Genomic DNA, 14,020 nt, shown 5'->3' with positions numbered 1-14,020 from the left:
TAAAATGACATTTTTTTTCATGTTTCAAACCTATAAAAAATAATGGTATGATGGGTATTCCTTATCTCATAGTAAAACATCGACCATTCCCATTGGATAAGTACAACTTAGTAGCGCATGCATAAATGAACACAATTAAATAGATTATTACGATAGAATTAAAAAATATTTCTTTGGTTATTTAATGGAATTGAATCAACGATTGCACAATAAATCTCATTTCATTAAACTTGTTTAATCAATCTTTTTTTTCATCTTTCACCTCATTTTCTTAATGCCACCCATCGTCGCCACCTGTCCACCACAGACGTTGCAACCACCACCACTTGACTGTCGCCACAACCACCACTACCTAAGCACCACCACCATTAGGGGGGAGGGGTGGTGGATGTGGTGTGATCACTCATCACACACCCCACCCAATTATATTGTGCCACATCACCAACCCAAATTCCATCACATGTGATGGTTTTTTACTAAGGGTGGTGGTGTGGTGTGATGGTGTGTGATGAAATTTTTTATTTTTTATTTTTTTTTTAACTTTAAAAATTAAAACAATATTTAATAGAACTTAAAAATAAAAACAATAATTTAATAGAACATAATTCAACTTAAAATTTAGAAATAAAAAATAAAAGTTACAACGAACGTCTACTCCTCGTCTGAATCCGGAAATTCCAAACCTAAAGAACCTATATGCGCAACAAGATCCCATCTCAACCGATGATGAATATCTTCATCCCGCAAGTCTAATTGGACATCATAGGGAACGGGAACATAAGTCGGAGGATCCGGTACCCAATCTGGAGAAATTGCATTTCCATCTTCTTTTATCAACATATTGTGTAATATGATGCATGCATACACGTAGCTAGAGATCGTGGGTTTATTCATTGCACGAACCGGTCAACTGAGTATGCATCATCTACCCTTTAAAACACCGAAAGCTCTCTCGACATCTTTTCTTGCCGATTCTTGCAACTTCTTGAACACCTTTTCATTGGTCTCGACAGGAAACGAAAAGGCTTTCACAAAAACAGACCATTGCGGGTAGATACCGTCGACAAGATAGTAGCCACGTCTGTAATATCTCTCGTTGACAAAGTACGGACAGAAAGGTGCGGTGCCATCTGTTAAGCTCTGAAACAACGGTGATGTGTACAGAACAGTGATGTCGTTGTTTGAGTCGGGAACACCAAAATAAGAATGCCAAATCCATAAATCATTTGACGCAACCGCTTCTAGTGAGATGGTCGGTCGTTTGATATCGCCCCTAACATACACCCCTCGCAACTCCCGTGGACAATTCCTCCATTCGATATGTGTACAATCGATGCTACCGAGCATCCCTGGAAAATGCCATCTAGCCTCGTGTGCGGCGTAAAGACGTGTAATGTCGTGTCTTCTTGGTTTTCGTAGAAACTCTTTAGCATACAATTTTATAATCGCGTTACAAAAGAATTGTAGACATTCACGTGAAGTTCTCTCACACATTTGTAAGTATTCATCGAATTGGTCGGGTGGGTTACCTGTCGTTAGTTGACGAATAGCGGATGTGCAGTTTTGAAGCGGCGTAAAACTTCGTTTGCCTCTCGCGTCGTAAGATTCTTGAAACCATTCTTCGTTTGCTTCGACGTCGCCTACAATCTTTAAGAATAAAGATTTCGACAAACGAAAGCGTTCCCTAAACGTCTCGTCGTTGTACTTCGGCTCCTCCACAAAATAGTCGTTCATTAGCACGTCGTGGGCATGTATACGATCACGCTCCACCACCTTTTACTTTGGACTGCTCGGACCTTCAAGTTCTTTGTATAGCTGTGACATTCGTCAAATTCGGGTTTTCGATTTATTTTTCGCGTTTTATTTTAATAAGTTATACTTCGAACCCGTCATATAGGCGTGTACTAATTGTTGTTCATTTAACATAAAAATTAGTTTATAAATCCTAAGGGGTAATCGTTGCCATTTTCGAACCTATATTGACATTTATTTAGTTGTATACCCTTTCGTAAAACACTTAGAACTTGGAGGGCATTTTATGTAAATATATAATACATATATATTAAACCATAACCCTAACCCTAACCCTAACATTATTATCACCCTTATCACCAGCCGCCTCCCATACTCCCCTGCCGTTTTCCGGCGACGCGATTTCCGGCGAGCTCCGGCGACGCGTTTCCGGTCATCCTCTTCCTCTTTCTCCGACACCCCGCAGCCACCACCACTACCCTCCTTTCCTCTCGGCTTTCCGGTAGCCCCTAGCCCCCTCACGTGCCACCCTCGTTTTTCAGGTGAGTCGTCTCCGGTGGCCCGACAACCCACCTTCTCTCCCTGTTCCGTCCAACTCTCTCTCTCTTTCTTGTCATCTCTCCCCGTCTATTTTCTCTCTCTTCTCTTTCTCGCTGCTTCGTTTTCCGGCGCACCTCAGGTGGCCGGAATCGGCTCCGGCGAGCCCTTGTGTTCCTCCTCTCCGGCTTCGAGTTCAGGTATTGAAATGTGGCTGTGACTTTCAGTTTAACTGGTAATTTATCGAGCTAATAGGATCTGGGTTTAAAGTTATTTTGGAAATGATGATGTTAAGTGCAAGGGTTAAGTGTAAGGCCCCGAACCCGGTGACCCTACTTTAGCGTCGGATTTACTCATAAACACAGTTCTTCAAATCAGAGTTTATTAAAACTTTTCGCGGAATATAAAACATCAATCATTTGTTACAAAACATTAAATCTTTTCTTTGATACCATAACACAAAACTTTATATTTAAAACATCTTTACTTCTTTCTTCAGATGCCAGCCATTCAATCCATGCCGTGTGTCATCCTCATGCTAACTCTATAATCAGCTCACCTGCGTGCATACTAAAAGTCAGCTACGCTGAGTGAGTTCTAGTTAATCGAACGCCATACAATACATACACATACATACATATCTATAGATACATATCCATACTTCACTAGTTACCCTCTGTTCTACATACATACTTGCTACCATACATACATATCTACAATCACTAACCTCAGTCTACGTAGAGTACGTTCATAGTTCACCGTCTATACCTGTACTCAAGGTCGTGAACACGTACAAGGTTCGCAGTCCTTACCTATGTTCACCATTTATGGTACGTACAAGGATCGCGGTCCTTCCCTATACCACAGTACATCCACAACACGTACAAGGTTCGCAGTCCTTCCCTATGTTGCAACCTAATTCATAGCACGTACGAGGTTCGCAGTCCTCCCCTATGCTACAAAATCATCACGTATAAGGTTCACAGTCCTTTCCTATGCTGAAATACATCCACAACACGTACAAGGTTCGCAGTCCTTCCCTATGTTGCAACCTAATTCATAGCACGTACGAGGTTCGCAGTCCTCCCCTATGCTACAAATACAGCACGTATAAGGTTCACAGTCCTTTCCTATGCTGACGCCTATCTACATTACGTATAAGGTTCGCAGTCCTTATCTACGTTTACATATATCATCTACTTCACGTATAAGGCTCGCAGTCCTTAACTACGCCATTACCAACCGAGTCTATGTCCGACAGAAGCTAAAGGGATTTGCCATCCTAACTTACTATGTCGAACGTAGAACTCACATGCCATTCGTGTACCTATATACACATACTTACATTATAACATAAGAACACTCTAGGCATTCTTTAACTCATTCATTTAACAACCATACCCCTTGTCGTTACGTGCAATATCCGAAGATCGTTCACGCCCCGACAAGTATTCATTTGAAATATTCATACATCTTCGATATATAATATTCGTACCTTTATTTTTAACCTGACAGTACGCGCAATATCCGAAGATCGTTCGCGTACCGACAAACAATCATTCATATCTATCACACATATCACATATGAGATACACTTATCACTTAGGATAAATGTATTAACAACACATCGAGTATGCACACAGCCCCGAAAACATAACAAGGATTGGGGCTAGAAACTCACCTGAACTCTGCTTCTTTCTTCTGATAGCTGTAAATCCCTTCTTTAACTGAGCTCGGCTGACTGTACAAGTTACACGTATCAATACTCGCCTGATCTAATCTGGTGGCCTAGTATTAGCTTACTTTAACTTATCGCTTAATTTATTTTCTAATCGAACTTGGCTTTAGGCGAAGTTAACCCTCGGGCGAACTTAGCTCTAGGCGAAGTTAACCTTAGGCGAACTTAGCTTTAGGCGAAGTTACCAGCTAGGCGAACTTAGCTTTACAGCGAAGTTGCCATCAGGCGAACTTGGCTTCAGGCGAAGTTGTCATCAGGCGAACTTGGCCTCAGGCGAAGTTACCAGTTAGGCGAACTTAACTTTACAGCGAAGTTGCCATCAGGCGAACTTAGCTTGCAGGAGAAGTTCATCAGGCGAACTTAGCTTGCAGGCGATGTTCATCGCTTTGAAGGCGAAGTTGCCCAGTTGCAGGCGAAGTTGCCCAGATCAGCCGCTGTTCGGTTTCTGTCCAGCATTTTGAGCGATTTTAACACCCTTGCTATGGTTCAATATCACCCACTACGCTTCCCGACCATTTTCGGTCGTTTATACACTAAAAAGCTTGGATCTTTAAACTTCAAAGATCAAGAATCATACCTTTTTGAGCTTGTTTGGATCTCGTTTAACTTGTTAACACAACTAATCGCTCTCTCTCTCTCGGATCTGCCCGTTCCTCTCCTCGGCCCGGCGGCGGTGTAGATGGTGTGTGTGTGTTTGGAGTGTGTGTGTAGAAAGTAAGGAAATGAAGATATTTTTGGGTTTAGGGGATATTTATATCCCTGAAATCCCATGGACCTAAGGCCCATTCTCATTTAAACCGTCTCCATTAATCCAACACTAGCCCGACTCATACCAACTCCTACTCTATTATTTATTTCCTGACAACCCGAGTAAACTTTCCCTCTATTAGTAAGTAATATAATTAATATCACTTTGAAATTTCGGGATGTTACATTAAGACTATATTTTTTTCCTAAATCCTAATTAGATGGTCGTTTAAAGCGGTTAGTTGGTGCGTGTGTTTAAGCTTGAGGTCACGGGTTCGATTTCCCACTGTGACCAACTTTGGTTTGTTTCGTTAACAAATTACTCAAGTTAATATTTCTATTTTTATTAACAAGAAGATATTTATTATAAATATTATCACTGTTATTATTAACAAGATTATTAGTATTATTATTGTTATTATTATCTTTTAATAAAACTATTATTATTATCATTATTTTCATAATGATATATTATTATTAGTATTATAACATATAACTTACTATTATATTTATTTATCATTAATATTATTATCATTTTTTTTATAAATATTAAAGTTGTTAATATTATTATTAAAGATCATATTATTATTATTATTTATTAAAATTATATTTCTTATCATTTATTATTAGCAATAACATTATTATATTTATTTTGTGAACTCATTTAGAACTCGAACCGACATCAAGAATAGTATTATTATTTACTATCAATATTATTTATTATTATTAACATTTTTATCAACAACTTTATAATTAATACAAGATTGCTATTCTATAACTATATTAGTATTATTAATAATAAATATTGTTATAATTATTATACGATATTAGTATTATTAGTAATAGTTATTTTTATTATCTTTAATTTATATATCTATATATATATATATATATATAGATGAAAACACATTTTTAGAATCATTATTATCATTTTTATCTTTAACAATAATAATATTATTATAAACTTTATTATCAGTTTATTCTTTTAGAACCAAACTCTTGATTTAAAACCCGTCGTGTTTCTATTCAATATTGGTTTAGTTATTTAAAAATCCCAATAAAATATTATTATTTAATTCTAGTTATGAATTATGTACGAGTCCCTAATCATTAACAAACTAACCGGTAACCCGATTAATAACCGAACCTCCTCGTTCAATATTTCAAATATAGTTTCATTATGGTTTCAAGTTCATTAATATATATTATATTATTTATTTTAGCTAAGGTGTTTATCGTTTCAAGTCGGATCTGTCGTTTACCGTTCAGCTTCATTTACTTATCTATTTATTTCTCGGTTCATCAATAGAGGTGAGTACTTTCATACCCCTTTTTCCATCTTTCGTTTTGGGGTGACATTTCATACCTATCAAACTAAATGCTTTATTTACTTGAATCTTAAACCCACAAACGTGATTGTATACATTCCTTGAATAATTGCTCGATTTGGTGTTCTATGCTTATTTGTCTATGTGTTTATCGCTTTTGGTTGGTGGAAGTCTATAAATCCTAGACTACTTGGCATCCCCTTGTAGCAAGGTGTCGTTAACGTAATGCAATTAACGATATTCTTTTTAATTCTAGACTACTTGGCAACCCCTTGTAGCTAGGTGGCGCTAACGTAATTCTATTAGCGATTGTCAATTTATCCAAGTTGTTGCTTTTATTTATTGTTTTGTATACAAGTTTTGTGGCTTTTTATTACTATATATTTATATGCTCAAACTTATGAATTGCTCACCAACCTTTGTGTTGACAAACTTTATTTTATGAAATGTTACAGGTTTGACTTTTGTTGACTCGAGGACTTGACGAAAACGTTACCAAGACCATTAGGATATTAGTAAAACGAACAATATAATTGTTACTTGTATTCAACTTGTTTGTGTGGACGAGACGTGTTGATTATTTGATTTGTTGAAATAAAATGAGTTAAATAAATATTGTCACTTTATATAGTGTCTTGTGTATTTGTCCAATCACGTTGCACCCCGGCATGTTCCGCCGCCTTTGGTCGGGGTGTGACAATAGCAACGGGAACCATTCGAGAATGTCATCGTCCGAAGACGAAGAGCTATCGGTGTCTAAGGGCATCGAGTGTTTCGGAAATTCCATATTTTTTTGTTGTGAATGAAGGGGAAGTTTGAGAGTGTTTTTGAGTTGGATTTGGTTTTGATTTGGATTTGGTTTATGTTTTTGTTTTGGTTTTATATTGTTTTTTTTTTAATTTAAACCCCCATTCCAACGGCTAGATCCCTACCCAACGGCTGCATTTCTTCTTGGAAATCACCCCCACCAAGCGTGATGGCCATCACGCAAAATACCATTTTGAGGGCGTGACCATGGGAGCGGCGGCGGTGTGGGTTTTCTCATCACGCGTGACGGGGAGGCCATCACGCACCACCCCGTCCGCCCTTACCTGACCACTAGCATCATCGTCATAGACGCCCCTGCTGCCATTGTCATCTTTTATTTTGGTAAATTGTCTTTATTTTAATTTTAATGTATTGAGTCTTTTTTTCATTTTGTATATTATTCTCCTTCTTTTTGTCAAATTTATCACCCGACTCAAAACTAACTACAATTTTTGTCCAACGATCCAAGCTTATTAATAACATGTTTTGTTTGAATTGATCTATTGCATTTAGGTTATATTAAATTTAAATAGAATGACATGTTATATTGAACAATAAAAAGTAGGGTTCTATTAATATATAACTTAAAACCATGATGTTTATAACTTTATCTCAACATAACTGAGACCCCGTGACCTATCAACCCTCATGTGATCAATCTAACATGTTTAGAAGTTAAACGCAACCGTCTACCCACTTATCAAACAAATTTTGAGTTGCATATTTTTAAACTTTATAAATTCACACTTGTTGATAAATTATAATTATGCATGAGCGACATGTCGGTTACATTCTCATGGTAGATTACCAATTGACGGAGAATTGAATTCACTCCAAGTATTCCTGTAGTTCCCGACTAAGCAACATATTACACGGGGGAAGAAGTAGACAATAAAGACAATCATGGTAGTTACGTTTAGGACGATTTAGGGACACACGAGAATTTTTAATAACTAATGGCCGTGACTCAATTAAGGAAGACTGAGATCTTTTTGATTTCTAGTTCGATCATGTGTGCTTCCGAGTTTTATCACCAGTGGCCCTTCAGGTCAGTGGGTTTTCCCTGGAACAAGAGATTACTTGGAGATGCTTAAGGGCTTTGTGCGGCTAGGTTGGGCCAGCTAGCGGTAGCCTTTTGCCAATGAGTCAACCCGTACAAAGTACATAAGCAATTCAGTTTGTTGGCCGTTAAAAAAAATGGTTGATATTGAAAGTGATTTGCGTTATCAAATCAAAATCCTTTTTATGGGTGAAAAATCTAGGTAATAGATCAACTTTGGAATAAGAAAGTTGATGTAGCTTTAATTTTATAAAATTTTTTTTATTGGTGTACCCGACTATGTTTGTTCCAATGTTGTTATTTTCTTTTCGTTTGTAAAGTTTTTCGACTCCTAGTTACCGGTAGAAGGTTTCAGTTTCGGTCTTAATATACTCAGCCCTTTATTTTCGAAAAATGTGAGGTTTAAATGTTTTTAAAGCACATAAAAGGAAGTTTTGTTTAGGTTTATTAAAATAAATAAATTAATAATCCACGAAGTCGGTTGTGTTCCCTAGAAATAAAATGATGGTGTGATCATGAGTTCGAGGTTAAGTATAGGGGGACAAAGTGAAACATGCAAAACATAACTGCCACGTGTACAAAAGGCGTGGGACGCAGTCCAAGGAGTGACGAAACGGAAGCGGCGACGTGGGCCACACTTGCCTTCCATTCTCCCGCCTCTTCATCTCACAAATTACAACCATAAAACCCGGAAACTGGGACCCACCTCTATCCAACCTCCTCTAAATATATTTATTTTTAAACTTATAAATTGGTTAAAATTCAAACAAAATAGAAAAAAAGGACTGTCATTAGCTAATCATACAAGATACATGATACTAAACATTTCATCTTCATCATATAATATTTTAATTATACATGGGAAACATAAAAATGTTATAAGATATCACATGCAAGTAGGGTGAGGATTCTCGACCCGGATACAGCACCCACCCGACCCGTATATCCAAAAGCATAAAAAAGCAAAAACCCCTGTACTCTCCCACCTTCATTTGCTGGCGCGTGTTCTTCACTCTCCCACCACCACTTTTCTGCATATTTATATACCCCAAAAACCCTTCACACTCCTCCACTCCCATTACCATTAATATCTCTCTCTCTGCGCTTTTGTCGTCTCTGTCTACTTCCGACGGACGGCGTGAACCCCATAATTACCACCATTATTATTTTCTTGAAAAATACTTCAATGGCACAAGAGCTAACCAACGGTGAGTTTTGGCTACCGCCGGAGTTCCTTAACGACGAAGACATCCTCATGGGTTTTACCCAAAAACCCAAACCCGAAGCTCCCGCTGTCGGTTTGAACAAGGGTTGTTCTGGTTTTTACGGGTCCGGGTTTTACCCGAACTCCAATCTAAACTCTCCGGTGGAGTCAGAGAGTGACGAAGAAGATTTCCTTAATGGGTTCACTCAGAAATTTGCTAATAATTTGAAGTTCGAAAACACTCACTCTAAGGTACAGTTTTCTGGGTTTAATGTTATACTGTTTTTAATTATTATTCTTTTACTAATTTGGGGTTTATGTTTTGTTTAACAGGCTACAAGGGTTATGGCTGGTTCTCCTCAGTCGACTTTATGTGGGTGTAAAAACGGTTCAAGCAGAGGAAGCCCTAGTTGTGTTTCGCCGCCGTCTCCGGCGGCCGGAGCTAGACTTAACCAACCGTCGTTGGATGTTCTTTACGCGGCTGCTGGAGAAGTTGCTCGGATGAGGATGATTGAAGAAGCTGCTTCACGTTACTACAACCTTAGTAAGAACCATTTAGCTCGACAGCAGCATAAAGCTGGAAACCCTAACCTCCATTATCAACAGCTTCAAGTTGCCCAAGTGCGTACTCTTAAAACATGTTATTATTATTATCATTTTATTTTTATTATTTCTTTTAATAAGTTTTTCATTTTTCAGTTTCAGAGGCTGAGACAGCAACAGATTGTGAAACAGCAGTACTTGCAAATGATGCTTCAGAGAAACTGGAATGACGACCGGTCGGTGGTTCAGCTGGTATCGGCTTGGCCAACACCTCAGCAAGCTCAGCAAAGAAAACCCGGGTCGGGTATGCGGGCTGTGTTTTTAGGAAACCCGAGTTGTACCAAACGGGAATCCACGGGTACTGGGGTTTTCTTGCCACGTCAAGCCGGAGCCCCGACTGAGCCTATTAAGAAACGCGGTATGTTATAACTTATTACTTATTAATATACTTTGTTTTTTTGTTAATGGTTTTGGATTTTAGTGTTTATTTTTGTAGATTGACTTTAATTTGGTTTTATTTGTTTTGGATGTTTGTAGGATGTTCTACTGTTCTGCTTCCAGACAGAGTTGTTCGGGCTCTTGATTTGAAATTGGAAGCCATGGGAGCTGAATCCCAGCTTCAGTCTCGTTGCAATGGAGGGCCTATTGCTTCTAATTACGGTAAGTTTTTACTACGGGTGTAACGAGCCTATCCAAGCTTGACTAGGTTGGAGCTCGGGTTGTTTTGGGCTCTTTTTCTAACTCGAGCTTGTCTAGGGAGTTGTTTTTTCAAGCTTGAGGTCGAATCCGTGCTTTAACTTGTTTATTATTTTTTAATTGAAATTATAAACAAGTTTTTAATTATTTTTGTAATATAATATAATGTACATATATTTTTTCTTTCATCATAATTTTGGTAATTATATTATTATTATCATTATTATTATTATTATTATTATTATTATTATTAGTAAGTTTGTTTTTAAATAAATATTTAATATTTGAAATAAAAATTACATAAATAAAAGGCTCAATAATTGTGGCTTGGCTAGATTTTGAGTTTTTAACGATTAGTTAACCATTTTCTGTTGTGATTTTTCGCTAATAATCTTTGTTTTTACAGATGCAGAGATTATGTACCGAAAAAGTGTGATGATGGCTCAACAGAGGCGAAACAACCTTCGCCAACCACATGAGGCGTTGGCCGAGTTGAGACTACCTCAAGAGTGGACCTATTGATGAAGTAACCCATTTGGAGTTTCAACAATTATAACATATTATATAGTATAGTAGTTAGGTTTGTTTTCATGTTGTTAACGAATGAATCAAATGGATATGATGAATAAAGACAGTGATGGTGAAGATGAAGATGAAGACCCCAGCAAAATACTCCGTTTTGGGTTAGAAGGAGTGGTTGGATTTAGTTTGGAAAAAATAAGATGGTGATGGTGATGGTGATGGTGATGGTGATGGTGATGGTGATGGTGATGGTGATGGTGATGGTGATGGTGATGGTGATATTAGAATTAGTAACTAGTAACAATCATTTTGTGTCGCTGTTTGTTTAAAGGCGATGAGTGGTAGCTTAACTTAGTGATATTTTAGTTTGTTTTGGGATCGAATGAATTATAGTTTCTACTTTGATCTATTGGATTGCAACGTTGTAATAAAAATAGCTGTTATAAGATTTATCTATATGTTTTAAACCACCTTGTGTATGTTTTGATAATCTATTTTGGGTATATTGTACGTAAGTCTATAATTAAGAATGTTAATCCTATCGTCTTTGTCTTGTATAGGCCTTCAAGTGTTTTAAGGTAGCAAAATCTTTCCGTAATTGTACTTGTGGCACTATGTTTTATGAGATTGTCAAGTCAATTTTGAAAAACATACAAAAATTTGTAACAAATAAAAAGCTGAGCTAACTCTTCAACTCTCCACTTTGGGCTTCAATCGAAGATTACGAGAACACTGTATTTTAATGAGTTGTATAATACCTCCTATTGACTACGCACTATGAGTTGTACAATTCCGCTTCTCTCTCTCATCCCTGAAGCCACAACACGACCAACCCTTTCATCTAACACACATGACAATATTACAAAAGGTGACACATCAAATACCTAATTTCACATAAGTTATAACTAAATCAATAATTTGTTGAAATGAGTTGTATAATACAAAATTTTCTTTTGAACGGCAATTTGATCACTAATGGACCACTAATTCACTCGACTTGTATTTTAATGAGTTGTATAATACCAACTATAATCTTAGTTAAAAATCATTTGTTGGCATAAACCGGAGGAAGGCGATGAACGCGTATTATTGATTTAGTTATAACTTATGTGAAATTAGGTATTTGACATATAACCTTTTGTAATATTGTCATGTGTGTGTTAGATGAAAGGGTTGGTTGTGTTGCGGCTTTATGGATGGGAGAGAAGCGGAATTGTACAACTCATAGTGCGTAAGTCAGGCGCACAACAATGTGTGCCCTAAGAAAAGATACATATGCTTATTAAGTTGATGTTTAATGACTAGCTTTCTATTTACTTTCAAAGACCAATCAAACAAAAAGAACTTATCAAATTTAAAGACAAGACCCGTTGATTATATTTATCTTTTCTTAGGGCGCACATTGTTGTTTCTATGACTTACGCACTATGAGTTTTACAATACCGCTTCTTTCTCCCCTCCCTAAAGCCGCAACACCACCAACCCTTCCATCTGACACACACATTTCATCAGGTTAAAGATCAGATACATAATTTTACATAAGTTATAACTAAATCAATAATACGATTAATACAAAATGAAATTCTAATCATGTAAAATCCATAACTAATACACAAACTTTAATATAAATATAAAAACGACGTATTTTAATCTGTCTTCAGACAATTGTTTGACTTGAAGATCTAAAGCTAGTTTGAATATTTCAACTTGTTCCGATTTTACGTGTTTAATAATTCACGAATAGATATAAATCAAACATTTTTTTAGTGAAGAAAAATGTCGTTAAATGCGTCTTAATTTGTTTTGGAAGTAGAAGATGCTTTGACGACCTTTTCTTTTTCTTGGTATCCGGCAAAGCCATTTGGTTTCGTACTTGCTTTCGTCGTTACTATACGAACTAAACAATGATATAATACACACAAAACCGTCTTTCAATGTACTTTATTCATAAATTATCTTCTTGGATTATTCTATGATTTGTAAAGTGTGTAACCATATCTTACTTGAGATATAATTAAAAAAGCCGTTGAGGGTTGATTTTTATGTCCTCTATGATTTATTTACTTTATTGCGATTTTGTATAGTGTAGTTGTGAACCTTTGTGTAATGAGAGTAAAACCCCTTTCACCTGTTGCATCCAAGAATAACATGAACACGACATCTCGTTCACTAAATCTTTAAGTATTATAGGAACAATAGATTGCTCATTTGGAACCATCGTGTGGGCAATTCTTCACCATACACGACATCATCAACAAAGGGGTCACTAACAAAATGTTCGTGTCCTTCAGAATCTTGTTTAAACGAGATTCTCTTGTTCTTGAACATGAACTTTCAACTTCTTAGGTTACGGCTGTCACAGTTATTAATGTTGAATGAGTAATTTATAGCAAGTCGAATAAATTCTAAAGGCCTTATCCATTTTAGACATTTTGAAACACTCCAATCTCCCAATTTTTTTAAAACTATTTTACAAGTTTTGAAGGATAAAAAATGTTGAATGAGTAATTTATAAGTCGAATATAATATTTAATAATTTTTTTGAATATATATATGTGTGTGTGTGTGTTTTACCACTCAACCTCGTATACCCGTGGGAGGATAGCTCGACGCCTTTTGAACACATAGTAACGTCACCAACAGCGTCGCTTGGTGCATTATGGTGTCCCCCGACGGCCCCACAAGGTTGTTGGGTGAGTATACAACAATGTGTACTGGTTAGATCTAGCACAACACAAACTATTACGAAAACAAAAATTTTAACTCTTTATTTATGTTAATCTTTGCCATTATCATAATTGACAAAAAAAGAATAATTTTTCTTTTAACAGCAAACTAACTTACTTTTGTAAACTACTTGTACATGCACGTTATACAGAGAGGACGCTTTAGCACCACACTATGTTCTTTGGGAACCAAAAGAAATGGGCATGCATCAATGCAATGCTTATTTTTTCATCACTCATCTCTTCTCGTGAACTCATACGAACAAAAGAAAAAAAGAAAAGATAAATTAATGTGATAGTTTTTTATGTACATATATAATCTACACTTGTGTAAGTAGGTTCAAAGTTGAGATGTACATG

At 36.6% G+C, this 14,020-nt stretch overlaps 2 protein-coding genes across 2 annotated transcripts; one reads left to right on the top strand and one right to left on the bottom strand.

Annotated features, from left to right (window-relative positions):
* Window positions 1–397: 397 nt before the first annotated feature.
* On the bottom strand, window positions 398–6,853 carry LOC143633806 (uncharacterized). The gene is given in 2 exon segments (XM_077102045.1): window positions 398–1,786; window positions 6,810–6,853. A coding segment is annotated over 1 exon segment (1,083 nt). The 5' UTR covers window positions 1,735–1,786; window positions 6,810–6,853; the 3' UTR covers window positions 398–651.
* Window positions 6,854–9,034: 2,181 nt separating this feature from the next.
* Window positions 9,035–11,148, top strand: LOC143633805 (uncharacterized). Its single transcript, XM_077102044.1, has 5 exons — window positions 9,035–9,425; window positions 9,507–9,794; window positions 9,873–10,134; window positions 10,254–10,376; window positions 10,819–11,148. The coding sequence occupies exons 1-5, from the start codon at window positions 9,156–9,158 to the stop codon at window positions 10,932–10,934; spliced, it is 1,059 nt and encodes a 352-aa protein (XP_076958159.1). The 5' UTR covers window positions 9,035–9,155; the 3' UTR covers window positions 10,935–11,148.
* The last annotated feature ends 2,872 nt before the right edge of the window (window positions 11,149–14,020 follow it).

This window comes from Bidens hawaiensis, unplaced genomic scaffold (assembly GCF_021521415.1).
Source record: "Bidens hawaiensis isolate Kalapana, Puna unplaced genomic scaffold, B.hawaiensis_p1.1 tig00006907_1, whole genome shotgun sequence".
In the NCBI taxonomy this organism is placed as follows: Eukaryota; Viridiplantae; Streptophyta; class Magnoliopsida; order Asterales; family Asteraceae; genus Bidens; species Bidens hawaiensis.
The sequence above is the reverse complement of the archived record's forward strand: the minus strand, read 5'-3'. Positions and strand labels throughout refer to the sequence as shown.